At 44.5% G+C, this 22,500-nt stretch overlaps 1 protein-coding gene across 1 annotated transcript in view; it reads right to left on the bottom strand.

Moving 5' to 3' along the window:
* The window catches only part of LOC134088597 (NACHT, LRR and PYD domains-containing protein 12-like), a 31,620-nt gene that overhangs the window by 2,384 nt on the left and 6,736 nt on the right, over window positions 1–22,500 (bottom strand). Inside the window, exons 5-13 of the mRNA XM_062542642.1 lie at window positions 21,501–21,614; window positions 21,005–21,118; window positions 19,890–20,608; window positions 17,915–19,706; window positions 17,380–17,550; window positions 8,957–9,127; window positions 6,548–6,721; window positions 6,134–6,307; window positions 442–488 (exon numbers count right to left, since the gene is read on the bottom strand). Of these exons, the coding sequence (XP_062398626.1) occupies window positions 442–488; window positions 6,134–6,307; window positions 6,548–6,721; window positions 8,957–9,127; window positions 17,380–17,550; window positions 17,915–19,706; window positions 19,890–20,608; window positions 21,005–21,118; window positions 21,501–21,614 (3,476 nt within the window). The remainder of the gene's footprint in view (window positions 1–441; window positions 489–6,133; window positions 6,308–6,547; window positions 6,722–8,956; window positions 9,128–17,379; window positions 17,551–17,914; window positions 19,707–19,889; window positions 20,609–21,004; window positions 21,119–21,500; window positions 21,615–22,500) is intronic.

Raw genomic sequence — 22,500 nt, 5'->3', positions numbered from 1 at the left:
CCTGTGAACACAGCAACACACACACACACACACACTCTCACAACACATACAACACACACACACACAGAGGAGTGTGTAAACAGGAGTGTGCGGCTCTCCTCTCCTGTGGACACAAACAAAAACACACACACACACACACACACACTCTCACAACACAGAGACAGAACACACACACACACACACACATATACTGTAGGAGTGTGTAAACAGAAGAGTGTGGCTCTGCTCTCCTACGGATGAACACACACACACACACACACACACACACACACACACACACACACACACACACACACACACACACACACACACACACACACACACACACACACACACACACACACACACACACACACACACACACACACACACACACACACACACACACACACACACACACACACACACCTTAATGCTTACATGTAAAATAAAACCACTCACATTTTCTCAGTCCTGGTTTAATCCTGCACTCTCCTCCATGGTCATACCTTAAGAAGGATGAGGGAAGAAAATACAGTTTTGACACATCACTGAGTTTAGTATGAGATGTGTTTATTATGAATTGAGGCAGTAATATACTTCAGAGTCTCTATATCAAGCAGGATTTCTAAAGAGCAGCTTCTATGTAAAGCACAGTAAAAGTAAAGTGACTTAGGGAGGGATTTAGTGTGTTAATGTGTATTTATCCAAAGCACAGACTCAAATAGAACCCGTCCTGACTGATCGTCAGAGGGCAACACTGCATTTCCTACAAAAACACCCACACTCACATTTCTTCAAAATTATCTCCTCCCTGAACACAAACACACACAAACACACACACACACGCACACGCACAGGCACACGCGCACACACACACACACACACACACACACACACACACACACACACACACACAGGAGTGTGTAAACATAAATGTGAGGCTCTCCTCTCCTGTGGACACACAAACACACACAGACACACACACAACACTCATAACACTGACACACACATACACCACTCAACACAAGCAACCACACACACACACAAACACTCACTCACAACACACTCACACCACACACAGACAGACAGAACACACACACACACAAACACTCACTCACAACACACTCACACCACACACAGACAGACAGAACACACACACACACACACACACACACACACACACACACACACACACACACATAGTCCTCACTGATCGTCAGAGGGCAACACTGCATTTCCTACAAAAACACCCACACTCACATTTCTTCAAAATTATCTCCTCCCTGAACACAAACACACACGCACACGCACACGCACACACACGCGCACACACGCAAACGCGCACACGCGCACACACGCACACACGCACACACGCACACACGCAAACACACACACACACACACACACACACACTTGTCTACTCTTGTACACATATATCTAGAGTTCCATTTTCTTCTCAACACATTACACTGCAAGGAACTCCACACCATGTTAGAATGCTGTTCCCCAGCTCCATCTCAGCATTTTTTGATGTTTCTAAACAAAGTTTGGGAGGAGCCCTTAGGGTTGATCGACAGCCATCACTCACCCCACTTCTGTTGCTAGGGAATAAAACCAAATTCCTTTTAAGGCAAGTCACGTCACTCGGCAGCCATATTGGCCATGGGGTCGGGCAGCGACTTTGACCGGAACAAGACCAGGCTCTATCTAATTGAATGGGGAGAGAGCTGGATGTCCATGTTCTGAGGTGTAAGGGACATAAAAATTCACATGTTTGAAATCAAGATGAAAATCAGACTAAAATCGCTGAAAAGGTTTGGTGGTTTTGTATCAAATTAACGCTTAAAAAGCCTTTTTCTTACTGGTAATCTTGGACTGCGCATGCTCAATTCTTCACGACGCAGCTTTCAAAAAGCATGACCGCCAAGGCTCGGCAAAATGATTTGAGCAACGGCACTAGAAGAGGCGGGACATGTGCAAACCGGTGTAAACAACCGCCATCTTTGCGTTACGAAGTTACCGCATGCATTTCAATGGGCGATTTTTCCAGTGCAGTGTCTCCTCATATATGTTAAAACCCCCCTGTTAAAAACCCCCCTGTGTCTCTGTTAAAACCCAACCCCCCTTACTGCCGTTTACGTCCCCCCTCTTCCCTTCCCCCCTCCAACCCCCCCAGCCAGGACTTCCCTCCCAGGCTGCCCCCCTTCCAGTTGTTTGGGGGCAACTGCTCCCTCCCTTTGCCCCTCTACCCTCTACCCATTCCATGCCCGGAGCCACGCTGGACTTCCCCGCACCATCAGCAGTGCCATGGAACAACATTCCATTCCATCTGCCTACTCACGTATTTCATGCCTATCATTTCACGCCATCTACCTACTTATCATTTCATGCCTATTCATGCCTTATCTGCCTATCATGTATAATGTGTCGTATGTTGTATCGTGCTGAATATTGGATATTATTCACGCAAATGACTTTCTAACAGTTTTCTTCCAGCTCAGGTCCAATTGATGCTTAAGGTTGCCACAGATAGGGTGAAATGAGCCCTAAGACCCATGCAGCAACAGCTCTGCTGAGACCCATGCAGCAACAGCTCTACTGAGACCCATGCAGCAACAGCTCTACTGAGACCCATGCAGCAACAGTTCTGCTGAGACCCATGCAGCAACAGCTCTGCTGAGACCCATGCAGCAACAGTTCTACTGAGCTCTGAGAAATGCTGCAAAAGCTCCACTGATCCCCGACACCCATCGTTCTCATGGCTCGTGCAACACATGAATGGCCACCGCTGCACCAAACAAGCGCAACACAGTTTCCACTCCCGTGTGCTTGTGTGTATCACGGAGTAGTTCAACCATGTCCAACTTGATCACGGTGCTCCATAAGTCATAAATATATTCCACTGAGCCCAGCAGCAAGCACAACACAATCTGGGCCATTGCTCAAACGTCCACCCCGCTTGCACAAATCTGGAGGCACGCTACACCTCCACCTGCCGCGTGGATGTAATAGTCACACACTTAGCCACTTAGCCACTTACTGTAGCACCGCATGCACAGAATGCAGACGCAGGATATGCCAGACCCCTGCGCTGCTCTGATGACTCACAACCTGCTTATGATCTGGAATGCAGAGTTTCCTCCTTCAGTCATGCAGGAGGCCCACATTTATCATTCTGTTCCAGGCTCACTTTCAGCCTCGCACTCATATTTGCCATTTGGCTGTTGAGATGTTGTGAGGAAATGTGGCATAGTGAGGTTAATCTGGCGTAGATCTGCATCCACGTGTCCTTATCTACAAGCCATGGATCATAGTAGCCTAAAGGTTCATATCAAACAGAGCATATTGACCAATCAGTAACACTGACTGAATGACGCTTACTTGAGCCTCTCCTCCACTCTTCTAAATCACCTTTCTGTCAATTTATTCCGGTGTCTAGAACATACTTAGCATAACATATTTTCTTACAGTCTTTCCACTTCTATTCTAACGGTGGCAATGCATCCCCTTACCTCGCTGCAGCCATGGCGATTCTACATTCTCAGTCTCCTATTATACTGCCACCAATCTGGTCAACAGAGAAGATGCTCACTCTTGCCTACACTTAATCACTACATCTCATATCATTACACAGTCCTCTCCATCCAGCTCACTCTCCACCACAGATGCTTTCCCCACCGGTCTCAGGCTAAGTTGTGCAGATACGCACTATTCAGCCTTCACTTCTAGTCATGAGCACAAACCTATCCCTAGCAATGGAAATTGTATGCTTGGTCATTGGACCTTGGACACATCTACACCCATCAAGGGTTAGTCGAAATAAGATATCTAACTAGTATACCAGGTCTCCAATTCCTGTTTACTTTCCCTCTGGTAACAGCCTCTGATGAAAGCCCTCGTGGGGTGTTAGTGGACATCACTTGCATGTGATCTCCACTATTGGCATTAGTGATGCGCGGTTCAGCCCATTACCCGCGGATATCCGCGGGTTTACCCGCGGGTCGGGCGGATTTGGGTAGGCCTAATAGTTTTTTCTAAATATTGCGGGTGGGTCGGGTCAAAAAAGTAAAAATGCACATTTCTCACTTGTTAACTTCCGACATATTAGGTGGCGATGCGCCTGCAATACAGGAGGTGTGGTCGAGCGCAAAACATAATTTCTCCTAAATTCAGCACCCAATTGCGCCATGCGTGACTGACTGAAAAAGTCAGTCGCGCATTCGCTACTTTATGGACATGGAGCCTAATGATCTGGGATATCGAAGGTAGTGCACAATGCGAGAACACCTCGCTTCTGTCATAGGCTACACGAATAAACAGCTGTGCTTGTTAAATGCTTGGCAGTGTTAAGGCCCCGGTACAGTTCACGCACCCGACTTGTCGTGCGACATGTTGACGTCACGGGGAACGTTGTAACCATGTATACTTGCGTGTGGTAGTCGCGACACAATTTGCAGTATTCTCCTGAACGGAGGCACGGTATCCATTGACGTTAATGGCAGTAGCAACTAGCTTCTTTGCTGATATTTCAGACTTAGCTTGCACAACTGAAGGATTAGCCTACCATCTCGTTTATGAGATGAGCTTGTGTAATCTCCCTAAATGGAAAGATATATATATTTTTTTAGGTCTACTGATATCCTTTGGTTGAAAATAAATCTCTTCCTTACCTTTTGCTGGAATACTTATGTGCCTCGGTCCAGTCATTTCCCCCTTATATCCTCCTGTTGCAACTCTCACTGGTAACTTCGTTAACTTATCCAACGTAGTTCACGACTGTAAACAAATCAGTCATCCAAACGGCAACTCTCGCTGCAGCCTAGCCAAGTTAACTTCCCACTTTTCAAACTTACTATTATTCAAACTTCATGACTACAGTCGTTTTAAAAATGAATGGGCTTATTTAAGATGTTGGATAGGCTATATGATAATGCCTGAATGTGGTTTATGTGGTTGATGACTGTATAAGGACACTGGCTCCGTGAGCTTGGCTTCAATCTCTTCCTAGTTGTCGTGCGAGGTTGGCGCGCGCGGTTGATATCAAATGTTCGGTGCGCGACAGGTCGGCGCGCGGCTGAAATGTGGCTAGCGACACAGGAAATTACGTCATTTTGACGTCACATTGTCGCGCGACAGGTCGGGCGCGTCGAGTATACTTCTAGCATTAAACGCAAAAGTAGGCTAGCCTATGAAGTTGCAAGGGGAAATATGAATGGAAACTTGTTATGAAGATGAGATTTAACACTAGCTATGTCTAGGCTGCAGATTATGAATGGTGTGGAGGAGCGCAGATTGTCAAAATGACCGATCATTGTAACCCGCTGTTGTACTCATGTGGGCTAATTAGGCTAGGAAAGACGTTAAATGCGTTTTTTCCTTTCCGCGGGTCGGGTCGGATTTGGGTCACAATTCGAACATATTTTTGCGGATTGGGCGGGGCGGTTTGGATCTCCTGAAAAGTCGGGTTGGGGCGGGTTTTAAAAAAAGCCCACCCGCGCATCACTAATTGGCATACCAGGACCGTGGCCAGCTACCAAGACAATTTCACTATTCTCTGCACTCAGTCTAAGCAATCCAATGGGTGACCTAGTGAAACAGCATCAGTCCCTTCAAACTAAAATGCTGGGCCTTATCCCCTCCCTCTGCAAGTGCATCATGAACTTCCTCATTGGGAGTTGAACATGTGCAAATATGAATGTGCTTTTCTTTACACCATGTACGTGGTCTTTATTGCCCCCTGTGTCGGTGACATTATTAATGTATTTAAATGATTTATGTATCTCTTTATTGACCTACTTATTGTTCAAAGCTTGGTTCTCCTTCACCCATCAGTGGGTCACTGTGCAAGCTGTGCCTAATCATCTTCTGTAGCCTGGGCAGACATGGTTGCCCATCTTGTGTTATGAATTCTAAAACTTGCTTTAAATAAAGTGCAAACTGTTCACAAGCCTCATATGTGTGTGTAAGTCTGGGGGATTGCCATTTACTTGCAGTACTTAAAGGGCCACATCATGCCCAGTTTAATATGTGGAAGGGAGTCATCTGGAAACGTGACAGAATATCCAGTCTCCACACAGAAAGCTCTCCAACACAGGACACAAATGGATGAACATCTCCACTAGAAAGTCATCTAAGATGTAATACATCTCACCTCAACGTCTCTAGTTTACAGCCGGGATCATTCAGTCTGTCTGTGAGCTCTCTGACACCTGAGTCTCCTAGGTGATTGTAGTTCAGGTCCAGCTGTTTCAGGTAGGAGGGGTTTGATTTGAGGGCAGAGGACACGAGAGAACAGCCCTCATGTGTGATGAGACAACCAGACAGTCTGAAACAACAGATGCTCTTTCTTAATCATAAATGAAGGAAATGCAGTAAAAGGTATACAGGTAATTTGTTAATCAGTCAGTTTGACTGACAATCCCTAAATGTCACCATTTAACATGACAAGTGCAGATCAATATCAATATTCACAGATGTACAATTTGACATCACACAGGCACATTGTTTTTTTCTTCCTGGTGGTTAACATACAGTACTATATTACATAACATTCCTAATTACTGACCTCAGTGTCTCCAGCTTGCATTGTGGATCTCTTAGTCCAACACAGAGCAGCTTCACTCCTTCATCCTGCAGGTCATTGTCACTCATGTCCAGTTCTATCAGATGGGAAGGTGTACTTTGCAGCACGGATGCCATCATTTCACAGCTTGCTTTAGAGAGGTGGCACAGATTGAGCCTGTTTCAAAGGAGAGTGGAAGGTCAGTCTTTGAACACTGGACATTTTCAGGCCATCCTTCAGCACCATGAGGTCACTGTATCTCATGAGGATGGACACAGGCACAGATGTGTGTAGCACTCACATTATGTACACAGCAGGGACATGGACTGGAGAAACACTACATTACACACTCTGCAGCCATGTAAACAACTTGTTGTTGTTGTCGTGTAGTGTCATGTGGGCAGCAGGGGTGATTCATGTTCCTAGGGGTTAACTTAATTTAAGGCAAATAATTGGTCTCTTCCTGATTGATCAGATAAGACTAAATGTATCTAACTGACTTTTGCATTCTCTTTTCCACTATTCTGAAATGCTTGCATCAAGGTCAAGGTTCCTTTATCAGGTCTCTCAAGGGAGAAATGTGTTCTGGATAAGGGGTAAGCTGCCACAGCCACAATACACAACACATCACAGAACATAGCACATATGTTATACTTAGAGTAAATAAAAACATAAACTACAAAAAGGGCACACATTCACAGCCATCCGTCATGCCATAAATGACACTCACATCATGTTAAAAGGCCAATAAATAGCCCATAAATAGCACTCTCTCCCACTCAGTCCCATTAAGCACAGTCCCAAAGTAGACACTCACTCTCTCTCTCTCTCTCTGTACTCTCCAGTCACACACAGCACATCCATACACCACAGCCTCAGCACATCTCCACTCAGTTCAGCCCCCATACACAGCCCCCTACTCAGCACTTAGTATTGGTTTTGGGCCTTCCTACTGTTCTGCCCACGTTGCCCATTCATCATGTTGACTGACAGGGGGACAGAGGAATGTTTGTAGTGATTGTGCTAAACAGAAAGGGACCCTGTACCTCCTTCCTGTGTTCATGAGCTCATATTCTTGGTACAGCACATGGGAGGGGTCAGATAGAATTCTGTCAGCCTGCTGTAGAGTGGACTGCTCAGATATGTCTTGGAGAGTGAGGAGAGAAGGGACTCCATCATTTGTCCAGCTGTTGTGTTGGTAATGTGACCACATTACCTAGTTGGGCCTTGACCTTAACTGTCAGATGTCCAAACCAGCTGGTGATGCCATAGTGCAAGATGGACTCTATGGTGGCTCTATAACAAATGAACATGATGCTCTCACAAACCCCAAAGACTCTCAGTCTCCGCAGAAAATGGAGACGCTGGTGCATTTTTGTCTAAATATTTGCCACGTGTGTGCCAGTTAAGATCTGTATCAAAAGTGGATCCCTAGATATTTGTAAGATGTAACCTGTCTGATGCTACTGCCATATATGGATATGTTCAATAAACATCATTTTATATGGAATGAATGAATGAAAGGTGAGTGAAATGTCTGGCACAGTTTTCAGTATGTGTGCACCCTTCTGTTTCTACACACACTAACAATACACACAGCATGGGGAATGAATAATGAGTACATGTAATAATGGAGGACAGGAGTGAAGTTATCAGCATGAGTGAGTTCAAACGGAAAAATGCAGATGAAAGCTCATAGCGGCCGCCATTAGGACGCGCCTACGAGCTGCCACATCACACTGGGAATCTATAGAGAGCTGAAAGAGTGGATGCCAGGCCGGTGGGAGTTCCTCTGCAAATGTTTTAATAAGAAAAGCAGACATGCCATCTGGCCCTGTTGCCTTGTTAATGCATGTAGTTTTAAATACTCTGGTAATCACCTCTGGATCTACTGTTATTCTGTTAATATCAACATGACAATGTACTTGATCTAAAACTGCATCCTGCAGGTCAGAGCTGGGAAGGTGTCCTTTTCAGCACTGATGCCATCATGTCACAGCTTGTTTTCAAAAGCTGGCACTGACTGTCTGTTTTAACACATACTGCAGATACTGCACATACTGGAGTGGAAACTTCCTGGATCGGAGTGTGCTGCAACCAGCTGAAGCAGGAGAAGAGGGCCAGGACTTCCAGGACAACCGATCAGGACAACCATGAAGGCTGTGGAATAGGTCAGTGGCAGGGGCCGCACCCCCCACTAACATTGTCCCTGTCTCTCTCTCTCACCTCAGAAGCTGACATGAGCCCTTTACTGCCTCGGTCCAGCACTGCAGAGATTTGAGTTGCCTTCTGCTCCCCAACTCTTTCCCCACAAATTATAAACAAATTCCTAAGTTTGTTTCACTGCAACCTCTGTGTCTGACTACTTTGTTCCAATTGGTTAGCCCACTACCCTGTCTCGCACATACACACCTTAATGTTGTCAGTTTACAGAGAGGGCTATTGAGTCCTGTACAGAGAAGCTGAACTCCAGACTCCTTCAGGTCATTGTGACTCAGGTCCAGTTCCTTTAGGGAGATGGAGGACTGCAAAGCAGAGGCTACAGCCTTACAGGATTCCTCTGTTAGCTCACAACCAGCAAGTCTGCATAGAGTGAGAGGGCGAGAGACAGACATCAGAAAACAGAATGGTGGCATGAATACATTCATAATCGAATCATTATTATTAATATTTTTAGCTTTGAAAAAATAAAATAAACAGTCATTAAAGGTATACTATGCAGGATTGGCGATTTCATCGCCGGTTTCACTTTCACTTTTAATTTTCGCTCGTTTTATGCTTGCATATTTCTCTGCAGAGCTTCCCCTACAGCTTTAGCGTGTATACTTTACAAAACTCCTCAATCGGTCAGTCTGCCGTGCCTTTTCATGAGACTTTACATGACACTTCCTGGAGTAGAGCATGGGTGCGTGCCCGAAGATTCCTGAAGTTGCAAGTGTGGTTCTACGGCTATAGACCACTAGGGCGGCCGAAAAAGACATCGTTTGACCGGTATTGACTCATTTAATGATATATAACGGTATGAAACGAATTGATTAACTGAAAAACGTTGCATAGTATACCTTTAACATTCTTTAACAGAAATGAACAAATTATCATTCAAATAAGGAGGGAAATTAATAGAGGACATTGACTAAAATTCTAGTTTCTGTCTGTAAGAACAGAGTTGTGCTGGAAATTAGTTTCAGCACATAGACATAGGTAGACTGACTCAGTCTGTTTTAATACATACTGCAGCTCATGATTTATTCCAAAGATTATAGACAGGCGGCCAACAGTGCCACAATATGTGTGCACATACAAACCTTAAAGATGCCAGTTTACAGTGAGGGCTACTGAGTCCTGTAGAGAGAAGCTGAACTCCAGACTCCTTCAGGTCATTGTGACTCAGGTCCAGTTCCTTTAGGGAGATGGAGGACTGCAAAGCAGAGGCTACAGCCTTACAGGATTCCTCTGTTAGCTCACAACCAGCAAGTCTGCATAGAGTGAGAGGGCAAGAGACAGACATCAGAAAACAGAATGGTGGCATGAATACATTCATAATCTAATCATTAATATGAATATTTTTAGCTTTGAAAAAATAAAATAAACATAGTCATTAACATTCTGTAACAGAAATGGACAAATTATCATTGAAATAAGGAGGGAAATTAATAGAGGACATTGACTAAAATTATAGTTTCTGTTTGTAAGAACAGAGTTGTGCTGGAAATTAGTTTTCAGCACATACTGTAGACATAGGTAGACTGACTCAGTCTGTTTTGCTGCAGCTGATGATTTATTCCAAAGATTATAGGCAGCCAACAGTGCCACAATATGTGTGCACATACACACCTTAAAGTCTGCAGTTTACAGTGAGGGCTACTGAGTCCTGTAGAGAGAAGCTGAACTGCAGACTCCTTCAGGTCATTGTGACTCAGGTCCAGTTCCTTTAGGGAGATGGAGGACTGCAAAGCAGAGGCTACAGCCTTATAGGATTCCTCTGTTAGCTTACAACCAGCAAGTCTGCATAGAGTGAGAGGGCGAGAGACAGACATCAGAAAACAGAATGGTGGCATGCATACATTCATATTCTTACCATTATTATCAAAGGTTTTTAGCTAAAATCTTATTAACATTCTTTAACAGACATTGACACAATAATACAAATAAACAGGGAAAGGAATAGAGGACATTGAGTAAAATGATAGTTTCTACATGTAAGAATGGGGTTGTGATTGAAATTAGTTTTCATCACAGAATCCTCTTCCTGCAGCAATTACAGACTTTGTAGCCTGACCGCTTCATCTCTAAATGAGTCTTGTTGCAATAGTCACTGCCTAGTTTTATGATGAATATTAAAGCAGTAATATCACCTTGAGAAAAACGGTGTGCAAAATGAGATAATACAGCTTAGGTCTTGTACAGCTTCCCTGCAAATGGACTATCACTAATCATCCCAACCTCAGTGTCCAGTTCCCTTTGTGGATGTAGAGCTCTATATGTGCATGGACACACTAGCAGGGAGCACTGAACTGATCTGGGGTCAACTCTCTCTCATCAACACAGCCACAACAATCAGAGCAAATGTTTCTCAACATGATTCAATGTCTGAATGTGTAGATAAGAGCTCTGTGAACTCTTTCAGAGTTTTACTGACCTCAGTTTCTCCAGGTGGCAGTTTGAGTTTCTAAGACCAGATAGCAGCTTCTCCGTTGATGTTTGCAGATCACATTTACTCATGTCCAACTCACTCAGTTGAGAAATATATGAAAGAACTGAGACAACAACTTCACGGGAGCTGTCTTTGAGTCCACGGCTGATGAGTCTGTAGTGAGAGAGAAAAACACTATAAGCAACAGGTCCTCTATACTCCTTACATACCAAACATGAAAGGACAGAAAACAAGATGTACACTGTGCAAAATACAGACCTGACTTTACAGTCTTGATTCAGTGGTTGATGGAGCAGTTCTCCTCCACAGTCCTGAAGCTCACTGTCACTGATGTCCAGCTCTCTTAGGTGGGAGTTTGGCCACTGAAGAATCAAGGCCAGAAGCCTTCCTCTCAGTTTACAGCCAACAAGTCTGTAAGAACATAAACCATGTAATATAGAATCACACATAGTGGAATTAGAGAAATTAGGAAATAAGAGTGAAAAACTGATGTTATTAGTGTCTAGTTAATCCACTCTACAGTTAACAGGGCTCTATATGGGACACATCAGCAGGGAGTGCTGTATCATACTAGACAGGTCTGGGACCAGTTCTCTCACATCAACATTAAAAGCCCAGTGCTTCTCAAACTCATGTCTGTTCTTTTTTACTTTATCTTTTAGCTGATTGTAAATGGACACTGGTCCTGAGAAACATGTTTTACAAGTGTAAGCACCTGTAAATTACAGTCTTTTTTGTTTCACTGTTAGTGATGCGCGGGTGGGCTTTTTTTAAAACCCGCCCCAACCCGACTTTTCAGGAGATCCAAACCGCCCCGCCCAATCCGCAAAAATATGTTCGAATTGTGACCCAAATCCGACCCGACCCGCGGAAAGGAAAAAACGCATTTAACGTCTTTCCTAGCCTAATTAGCCCACATGAGTACAACAGCGGGTTACAATGATCGGTCATTTTGACAATCTGCGCTCCTCCACACCATTCATAATCTGCAGCCTAGACATAGCTAGTGTTAAATCTCATCTTCATAACAAGTTTCCATTCATATTTCCCCTTGCAACTTCATAGGCTAGCCTACTTTTGCGTTTAATGCTAGAAGTATACTCGACGCGCCCGACCTGTCGCGCGACAATGTGACGTCAAAATGACGTAATTTCCTGTGTCGCTAGCCACATTTCAGCCGCGCGCCGACCTGTCGCGCACCGAACATTTGATATCAACCGCGCGCGCCAACCTCGCACGACAACTAGGAAGAGATTGAAGCCAAGCTCACGGAGCCAGTGTCCTTATACAGTCATCAACCACATAAACCACATTCAGGCATTATCATATAGCCTATCCAACATCTTAAATAAGCCCATTCATTTTTAAAACGACTGTAGTCATGAAGTTTGAATAATAGTAAGTTTGAAAAGTGGGAAGTTAACTTGGCTAGGCTGCAGCGAGAGTTGCCGTTTGGATGACTGATTTGTTTACAGTCGTGAACTACGTTGGATAAGTTAACGAAGTTACCAGTGAGAGTTGCAACAGGAGGATATAAGGGGGAAATGACTGGACCGAGGCACATAAGTATTCCAGCAAAAGGTAAGGAAGAGATTTATTTTCAACCAAAGGATATCAGTAGACCTAAAAAAATATATATATCTTTCCATTTAGGGAGATTACACAAGCTCATCTCATAAACGAGATGGTAGGCTAATCCTTCAGTTGTGCAAGCTAAGTCTGAAATATCCAAGGGGGCAGTGAACGTTCTGAGAGTGTAGACAGTATGGCGGCCGCCATGCTAACGAGAAGACCGTGGCTAGCTGGCCATTCCATTGAATCCTATGGGGCGTAAGCGCCACTTTGACATCAAATTACGTTAGAGCTGAAGCGTTTTAAGCCTTTATATGAACATTTTCTATTGTCGGGGTACATACTACATTGTGAAATTGACATAATAATCTCGTAACTGTCTTATCGGCTGAGTAATTAACGTTTTTCCGAAGTCAATGCTAAAGTGTTAAAGGCGCATGCGTCCAGCGAGAGTAAAGCGTCGCCATAGGTCAGACTCGGTCAGACTACGTGCCTACGTCACATGTACGACAACTGAGCCTGCGCAGGAGACCTATGACGGAATAAGAAGACCTAAAAAAACCGTTGAAATTTGCTTCCTCGGTCTCTGCTGCCGTCTACGTGATAGCTCTGTCCATATCTTTTACTGTCTATGGAAATATCAGCAAAGAAGCTAGTTGCTACTGCCATTAACGTCAATGGATACCGTGCCTCCGTTCAGGAGAATACTGCAAATTGTGTCGCGACTACCACACGCAAGTATACATGGTTACAACGTTCCCCGTGACGTCAACATGTCGCACGACAAGTCGGGTGCGTGAACTGTACCGGGGCCTTAACACTGCCAAGCATTTAACAAGCACAGCTGTTTATTCGTGTAGCCTATGACAGAAGCGAGGTGTTCTCGCATTGTGCACTACCTTCGATATCCCAGATCATTAGGCTCCATGTCCATAAAGTAGCGAATGCGCGACTGACTTTTTCAGTCAGTCACGCATGGCGCAATTGGGTGCTGAATTTAGGAGAAATTATGTTTTGCGCTCGACCACACCTCCTGTATTGCAGGCGCATCGCCACCTAATATGTCGGAAGTTAACAAGTGAGAAATGTGCATTTTTACTTTTTTGACCCGACCCACCCGCAATATTTAGAAAAAACTATTAGGCCTACCCAAATCCGCCCGACCCGCGGGTAAACCCGCGGATATCCGCGGGTAATGGGCTGAACCGCGCATCACTATTCACTGTACACTCGATGTACCACAATGCTTTGTGGTTTTACATGTGTATTTTTCCTGATCCAATCAGATGTCTTTGTTTGTTTGCTTTTGTTTGAATTATTTTATCTACCAATGGTTATTAGTTATTGCATTATGCCCGCGAAGTCGCGGGGAATACGAACATTCCATCTCCTCACAGAGCGAGAGGCTCGTCAGTCCCAGGCCGGAGCTGACAGTGAGAGGTCCCGTCAATATGCTCCCCTGGTGATTAGTGGAGACTTAGGTAGGCCTGCTGCCTACCCGGCCCACGAACTGTAGCCATGAGTCATCTGTTGGAGGGAGTGAATCCATCGTCGCCTCCGGACAACTGCGTTTCCTCCGGTGCTGAGCCCACCGGCGGACTGTCCTGTGAGTGAGGGACGCTGTCACTCCTCCTTCGTTGCTGCCACCCGGCGACTGACTTCTCCTCCGGTGCTGGGCCCACCGGCGGACCGATCACCCTGCTGCCGTTGGCTAGCTGGAGCAGCTTGCCTCCCGTCTGCCCTGGACACCGGTTCGGCCGAGTGGAGTGGAAATCTCCGTCGTGAGTACATGTATACTGATACACACACACACTCGGTTGTCGCCATGAGCGACCAAGGAAAATCGGACGTTCAGCGCAGCGGTTGTCCTGCCCGCGGCTCCGAGAGCTGCCACCGTGCTATTGGCAATTTATTTTATGCAACCACCATTAGTTTAATGAACACTGTTGTTTTCCCACTTTATACATTTTAATTAGTTCTGTAAGAGTACATTTAATGCACGAGCTTTAGGGTGAGTGTAGTATTTTACAGTGGAGGCACCGCGCTATTACTATTTAATTATTCTCTTGTTGTTTAAATGCTAGCCTACTGGAAATCAGGGATGTTTCAGCCAGCTCACCACACCACCGCTGAGAGCTCGGGATCCTGTTTAGCGCCACTGCTTCTATAGCCTGTTTTACATTGCCTGTAACCAGTGCCTTATAATAGCACACCTGTCAAGATGGGGTTACACAAGTATGGCTGGTATGACAAATAAACTTAAACTTGATGCTTATACTTAAATTTGAACTTGAATGTGTAGATAAGATGTCTGTGAAATGTGTGTCTTTCAGAGTAGTGTTTCAGTCAATATTGGCACAACAACAAAAAACGAATGTTTCACAAATTCATATCTTGATTCTAGTGCCCAAAAAGTAGCATTAGAATACAGTATGCCAAAGTGTGAATGTATAAATAAGACCTCTGTGAACTCTGTGTCTTTCAGAGTTTTACAGACCTCAGTTTCTCCAGTCGACAGTTTGGGTTTCTAAGACCAGATAGCCAATTTTCTTCTGATGTTTGCAGATCACAGCCGCTCATGTCCAACTCACTCAGTTGAGAAAGATATGACCCCGAAACAGAGATCACAACCATAGAGGAGCTGTCTTTGAGTCTACAGCTGATGAGTCTACAGTGAGAGAGGGAAACACTGTAAGCAACAGGTCCTCTTCACTCTCTATATTCCAAACACAAAATGACAGAATATAGGATGCATACTGTTTATTAGATCAAACAGAAAACACCAGTCTGTGTGCACTGTGCAAAATACAGACCTCACTTTACAGTCTTGATTCAGTGGTTGATGGAGCAGTTCTCCTCCACAGTCCAGAAGCTCACTGTCACTGATGTCCAGCTCTCTTAGGTGGGAGTTCGCCCACTGAAGAGTCAAGGCCAAAAATCTTCCTCTCAGTTTACAGCCAACAAGTCTGTAAACATACAGAATCAACAGATAATCGCAAATTAGTGAGATCAGATGATATTATTGTCTACATCTTTAGCTAACATAGACTGATGACTACTAAAGATCATTCTGATTCATCCAGGACTGTTGGTTTTCACCCAGCAAGTCTACCAGTGAGTCAGTAAAAGAGCTGTAAAACTGTATTATGGGTCCCAACACCCTTACACAGCTAATATCTATTTAAGTGTAACAACTTCACACTTTTGATTGAGGGAAAAATCACGTCCATTGGTAACAGAGAGGTTATAACAGGGATGGGCAAACTTTTTGGCTCAAAGGCCACATTGAATTTTGCTGAAGCCAAAGCTTATTCCCACAGGCCATACAATTGTTAAACTCTTTGTAACTGGCACCCAAGTTGTATATTATCACTATTAAGGCCAGACATATTCCGCTTAGTTTACAGCCCACAAGTCTATAAAAGAATAAAGCATGTAACGAAAGATTACAAATAGTGAAATCAGAGATATCAATGCTAGAGTAAAACACTGATAATGATATTGAATGGTTAACACAGTCTACAGTTGCAGTAACAGTAATTTAAATGGGACATATCAGCAGGGAGTGTTATACTGTATACCACCAACTGGGACCAAATCTCCCACATCAACATTAACACAACAATAAAAGATAATGTTTCACAAATTCATGTCTTGATTAACCCCATAACAGTGAGATTCACAATTTCTGTCCACTTCAACAACAACTTCAAGACCTCTGTGAATTCTGTGCCTTTCAGTGTATTACTGACCTCAGTTTTTCAAGTTGGCAGTTTGAATCTCTAAGACCAGAGAGCAGCTTCTCTTCTGATATTTGCAGATCACAGCCACCCATGTCCAACTCACTCAGTTGAGAAATATATGACTGCAGAACTGAGACCACAACCTCAGAGGAGCTGTGTTTGAGTCTACAGCTGATGAGTCTACAGTGAGAGAGGAAAACACTATAAGCAACATGTCCTTCATGCTCCCTATAATCCAAAATATAAAATGCCAACGAATAAAAGATGGACAGTTTTTAGATCCCATAGAATGCACCAGTTTGTGTGCACTGCGCAAAAATACAGACCTCACTTTGCAGTCTTGATTCAGTGGTTGATGGAGCAGTTCTCCTCCACAGTCCTGAAGCTCACTGTCACTCATGTCCAGCTCTCTTAGGTGGGGGTTTGCCCCTGTGTGAGCCAAGGCCAAAAATCCCCCTTTCAGTTTACAGCCAACAAGTCTGTAAACACATAAATCATGTCACAGAGAATCACAAATAGTAAAATCAAAGAGGGTATATCAATTCAAAAGTAAAACACAGATGCTGGTACTGTACCGCACAGTCTACGGTTAACAACAATACATTTCCATTCAGTCTTTATTTCAGACTCACCGCACAGTCCACAGCAACAATTAAATAATAAATAGAGTAGAATACAGTAAAGAATAAAACATAATAAAATAACCATCTCATAGCACTAGTAATTGAAACATACCAGATCAATGTATCAGAAACAACCAATAAATTAGTCAGTCTACAGTATACAGTAGGTTCTCTTGCTAGTGTTTTCTAAGCCTGGATGAGTAACTGCTCAGCTCACAGCTCTACTGTAACAATATTACTGACCTCAGCGTCTCCAGTTTGCAGTTTGGACTCAGAAGAGCAGAGGCCAGTTTTTCTCCTGACTTCTGCAGGTCATTCTGACTCAGGTCCAGTTCTCTTAAGGGGGAGTTTGCAGACTGCAGAGCTGAGGCCACAATCTCACAGGACTTCTCTGTTAATTTACAGCCAGCAAGTCTACAATAGAAAGGCAATATGTCAAGTCCTAATACAGTTAAAACAACACTGTGTAGTGTTAGTCCATCTCTGGTGTCACACATTTCTCTTGTCTGATGTAAATGTTGTAGTAAACAATGTGAATTGTGGAAGACTGTTCTCAAAGTTGTGAATGTAAACAAACACCTTTAAACTAGCCTGACTACGTCATCCTCACAATAGGCAGGGCTAACGTTTGGCTGCACCCAGGCTACCTTTAAACCATGCTACTGTATCTATAGCAACACCTCCTTATAAAAGTGTAATTTAAAACATAATCCATTCTGACAACAGAACAAGACTTTCAAAAATGTAGCACAATTTGTTAATGTAGAACATAACTCACAGAGCCTTTCTGCAGCATCTCACCGCTGGAACCAGTCTCCTGCGACCTTCTGGAGAGGTTTTGTATTTGTTCAGATCAAACTCATCCAGCACCTCATCAGACATCAGAAGCACATGAGCCAAAGCTGAGCAGTGAGCCAGTGTGAGCTGTTTCACGGCACCTTTCTCTGCCTTCAGGAAAGCCTGGATTTCATCATGAACAGAAGAGTCATGCATTTCCACCAGGCAGTGGAACAGATTGATGCACCTCTCGGGGGAGATATTTGGTCTCTGCATTATCTTCAGGTTCTTGATTGTTTTCTTCACACTCTCTGGACTGCTGTGTGTGTGTGTCAGGAGGCCAAGCAAAAGTCTCTGATTTGACACAAGAGAAATGCCATGAAGGAAGCGAACAAACAAATCAAGGTGTCCATTCTTGCTTTCCAAAGCTTTGTTCACTGCATTCTTCAGCAGGTCATCGAGAGGCACATCTGGCAAAGACTTCCTGCTAATAAATGGTTTCAGGACCTCCATGTTCTTATTCAAGAAGGAGGCAAACAAATGAAGTGCAGCAAGAAACTCTTGGATGCTGAGATGGACAAAGCAGTAGACCTTCTTGTGTTGAAACACACATTCCTCCCTGAAGATCTCAGTGCACATGCCAGAGTACACTGAGGCTTCACTGACATCAATGCCACAATTTCTCAGGTCTTCCTCATAGAACATGAGATTGCCGCTCTCCAGATGCTTGAAAGCCAGCTCTGCCAGTTTCAATATGACACCCTTGTGTGAATCCAGGAGCCTCTGTCTATCTGTCTCATTTTCCTCTTGATACTTCTGGTTCTTCCTGGTGGTCTGGATGAGCAGAAAGTGTATGAACATTTCAGTCAGTGTTTTAGGGGCTTCCTTCCCGTCATCCTGTTCCAGTATCTGCTGAAGGACAGTGGCTGAGATCCAACAGAAGACTGGCATGTGGCACATGATGTGGAGACTCCTGGTTGCTGTAATGTGTGAGATGACTCTGTTGGCTTGATTCTGATCACTGATCCTCTTCCTGAAGTACTCTTCCTTCTGTGGGTCATTAAACCCTCGTACTTCTGTCACCTGACTGACGCACTGAGAAGGGATCTGACTGGTTGCTGCTGGTCGGGAGGTTATCCAGAGGAGAGCAGAGGGAAGCAGTGTTCTGTGAATGAGGCTCGTCATCAGCACATCAACTGATGATGTTTGTGTTACATCAGACAATGTCTGGTTCCCTTGGAAATTCAGAGGAAGTCTACTCTCATCCAGACCATCAAAGATGAACACAATGCAGCAGTCTTTGTATTCACCATTCTTTAGCTCTCTAAGCTCAGGGTGGAAGTCAAGCAGGAGCTGGTGAAGACTGTACTCATCATGTTTGACCAAATTCAGCTCACGGAATGGAAGCACAAACATGAAATCTACATCCTGGTTAGCTCTCTCCTCTGCCCAGTCAAGGATGAACTTCTGCACTGAGACTGTTTTTCCAATGCCAGCAATCCCTTTGGTCATCACAGTTCTGATGTGTCTCTCCTGTCCAGGTAAGGGCTTGAAGATGTCATTACAGTTGATTGCTGTGTCTTCTGTGGTTTGTGGCCTGGATGCTGACTCTACCTGCCAAACCTCATGCTCATTATTCACCCCTTCACTCTCTCCCTCTGTGATGTAGAGCTCTGTGTAGATCTTGTTCAGGAGTGTTTGAGTCCCTGACCTTATGATGCCTTCACATATGCTCTCAAACCTCCTCTTCATGCTGGCTTTATGAGTCATCAGTACTCTGGTCAGGACATCATCTGTTTGGCATTAAACAAACAAACAAACAAACAAACGCAACATAATTCATAACTAATTAGTAAGTGTTAAAAATTGTGCTATCTTAACAATTAATAGTGTATAACATTTGAATTTATTCCAAATAAATGGTATTTTTATCCAAGCACAAGTCCTGCTCTTGGACACATATCTTCTAGACTCACCTGTTTGTTTGGCCCTTTTGACTGGAGCATGCTCAGTTTGCAGATGGGTGCTGGCTCCCATGACTGTGTGCTCATCTAAAGAAGGCTGTGGAGAGATCTGTGCCGTGTGGATGTGTGGATAAAGAGGGTGCTGGATGTGTGGATGATTAAGCTGCCCCATGGTTGAGTTTGAGTACTGAGGACGCTGCCCCGTGTCTGTGTGTGGGTATGGACCTTGTGCCATGTTTGCAGATGGGTTCAGATGAAGTGCCATTTCACTGTGTTGGTATGACGAAGGTTGTGCCATGGCTGTAGGTGGGTATAGGTGAGGTTGTGCCATGGCTGTAGGTGGGTATAGGTGAGGTTGTGCCATGGCTGTAGATGGGTATAGGTGAGGTTGTGCCATGGTTGTAGATGGGTATAGGTGAGGTTGTGCCATGGTTGAAGGTGGGTAGAGGTGAGGTTGTGCCATGGCTGTAGATGGGTATAGGTGGGGCTGTGCCATGGCTGTAGATAGGTACAGGTAAGGTTGTGCCATGGTTGTGTCAGGGTTTGTAATGGGTTGTGTTCTGGGTCTCTTTCTGCACTGGGGGCAGCTGTAGTCTCCTGATGCACCAGACTGGCTCCAGTAGCTGCTGATGCACTGCCTGCAGAAACTGTGTCCACAGCTGGTGATGACCGGGTCCCTCAGGAGCTGCTCACACACTCCACACATGGACTGATCCTGGGTCAGGATGTTCCTAAACCGACAACAGGGATAATTGCACAGAAAAACACATCATCATCAAGTCAATAAAAGTGCCTGCACACGTAGAGCCATATGGCCACATTAACACACATTAAAAAGGATTTGTGCTGTTACAGTAATTTGGGTCAAATTTGTCTCCAGTCTTCAAGTTAGGGGAAATAAGCCCCCTGTTGTTCCCGACTTCAAGAAAGCAGCCAACTTGAAGAACGAGACTGGAGTGTGTTTGTAAATTCCTGCTGTGTGATTAACTCTCTCTCTCTCTATATCTCTCTCTCTCACTCTCACACACTCTCACACACTCTCTCTCACACACACACACACACACACACACACACACACACACACACACACACCCCTTGTATATGGAAACAAAAAGCTGAAATCTCACTTTGGATCAGACTGTGGTGGTCCACTGCTGAAATTGGGATATTGTCCCATGGACCGGTCACTCTTCATGGACACACAGCTGGGCACTGGAGACACTGGTCTGTGTGTCTGTGGTCTGGTTACATAAGAAGACAAAAACATAATATATTGAGCCAACACATCTCCATAATATTAACACAGGATAGCATGTCTACCCTTGCTTCAAATGCATACACAAAAACTCAATGGCACACGTGTGCACACACACACACACACACACACACACACAAGTGCACACACTTACTCACTAAGGAAGTCTCTCTCTCTCTCTCTCACACACACACACACAAACACACAAACATTCTCGCTCACACATACACAAACTAGTTCTCCTCTCTCCTCTCCCCCATCACACTCTCTCTCTCTCTCACACACACACACACACACACTCACACACACACACACACACACACACAGCTGTCTAGTCTTGATATGGATACAAAAAGGTGAAATCTCACTTTGGATCAGACTGTGGTGGTCCACTGCTGAAATTGGGATATTGTCCCATGGACCGGTCACTCTTCATGGACACACAGCTGGGCACTGGAGACACTGGTCTGTGTGTCTGTGGTCTGGTTACATAAGAAGACAAAAACATAATATATTGAGCCAACACATCTCCATAATATTAACACAGGATAGCATGTCTACCCTTGCTTCAAATGCATACACAAAAACTCAATGGCACACGTGTGCACACACACACACACACTAGGGATGTCACGAGAACCGATACTTGCGATACCTCTCGATTCTAAAATGAAAAAACATGCCTATTTTTTTGAAGCACCGTAAGCACCGACGCCAGCATAAGCATCGGTGCTGCGACTCTTCCGGAACTGATGGGGGCAATAGGCTACAGTGTTTCCCACACATAGACTAATTTGTGGCGATGCGCCACAGATTCAGCACCGGCCGCCACATATTGTTTGTTTTTATTTATTTATCTATTTTTTAAAGGTATTGAAAAACACGCAACATTCGTTAAGCTGAATTTCCTTTCCCTGCTCTCCCTCTCTGTCACTCACGCGTCTGTCTCTCATGCACACACACACACACACACACACACACACACACACACACACACACACACACACACACACACACACACACACACACACACACACACACACACACACACACACACACACACACAGCCTCTCTCCTCCATGCACACAGCGTCTGTCTCCATGAAAACCAACCAGATCATTCCTGGAAGCGTGGTCGTACTGATGCACCTGACGCTGTCCGGGTGGAAGCATATTCTTCCGCAACTTTTGTAGATTATACGTGCAACTTTACCAAACAGTAGAGTAAAAGTAAACTTCTTCTCCTTGGCCCGCTCTCGTACGTGCTCAATGGACACCCGCCCACGACATGCACATTTAATCCAAATAAAACATTCACAATCGTGAACGCAATGACGCACAGAAGACGACTAGCTAAATTGCTGTTTAA

This window comes from Sardina pilchardus, chromosome 1 (assembly GCF_963854185.1).
Source record: "Sardina pilchardus chromosome 1, fSarPil1.1, whole genome shotgun sequence".
NCBI lineage: Eukaryota > Metazoa > Chordata > Actinopteri > Clupeiformes > Clupeidae > Sardina > Sardina pilchardus.
This window is presented reverse-complemented; position numbering and strand designations above follow the sequence as displayed.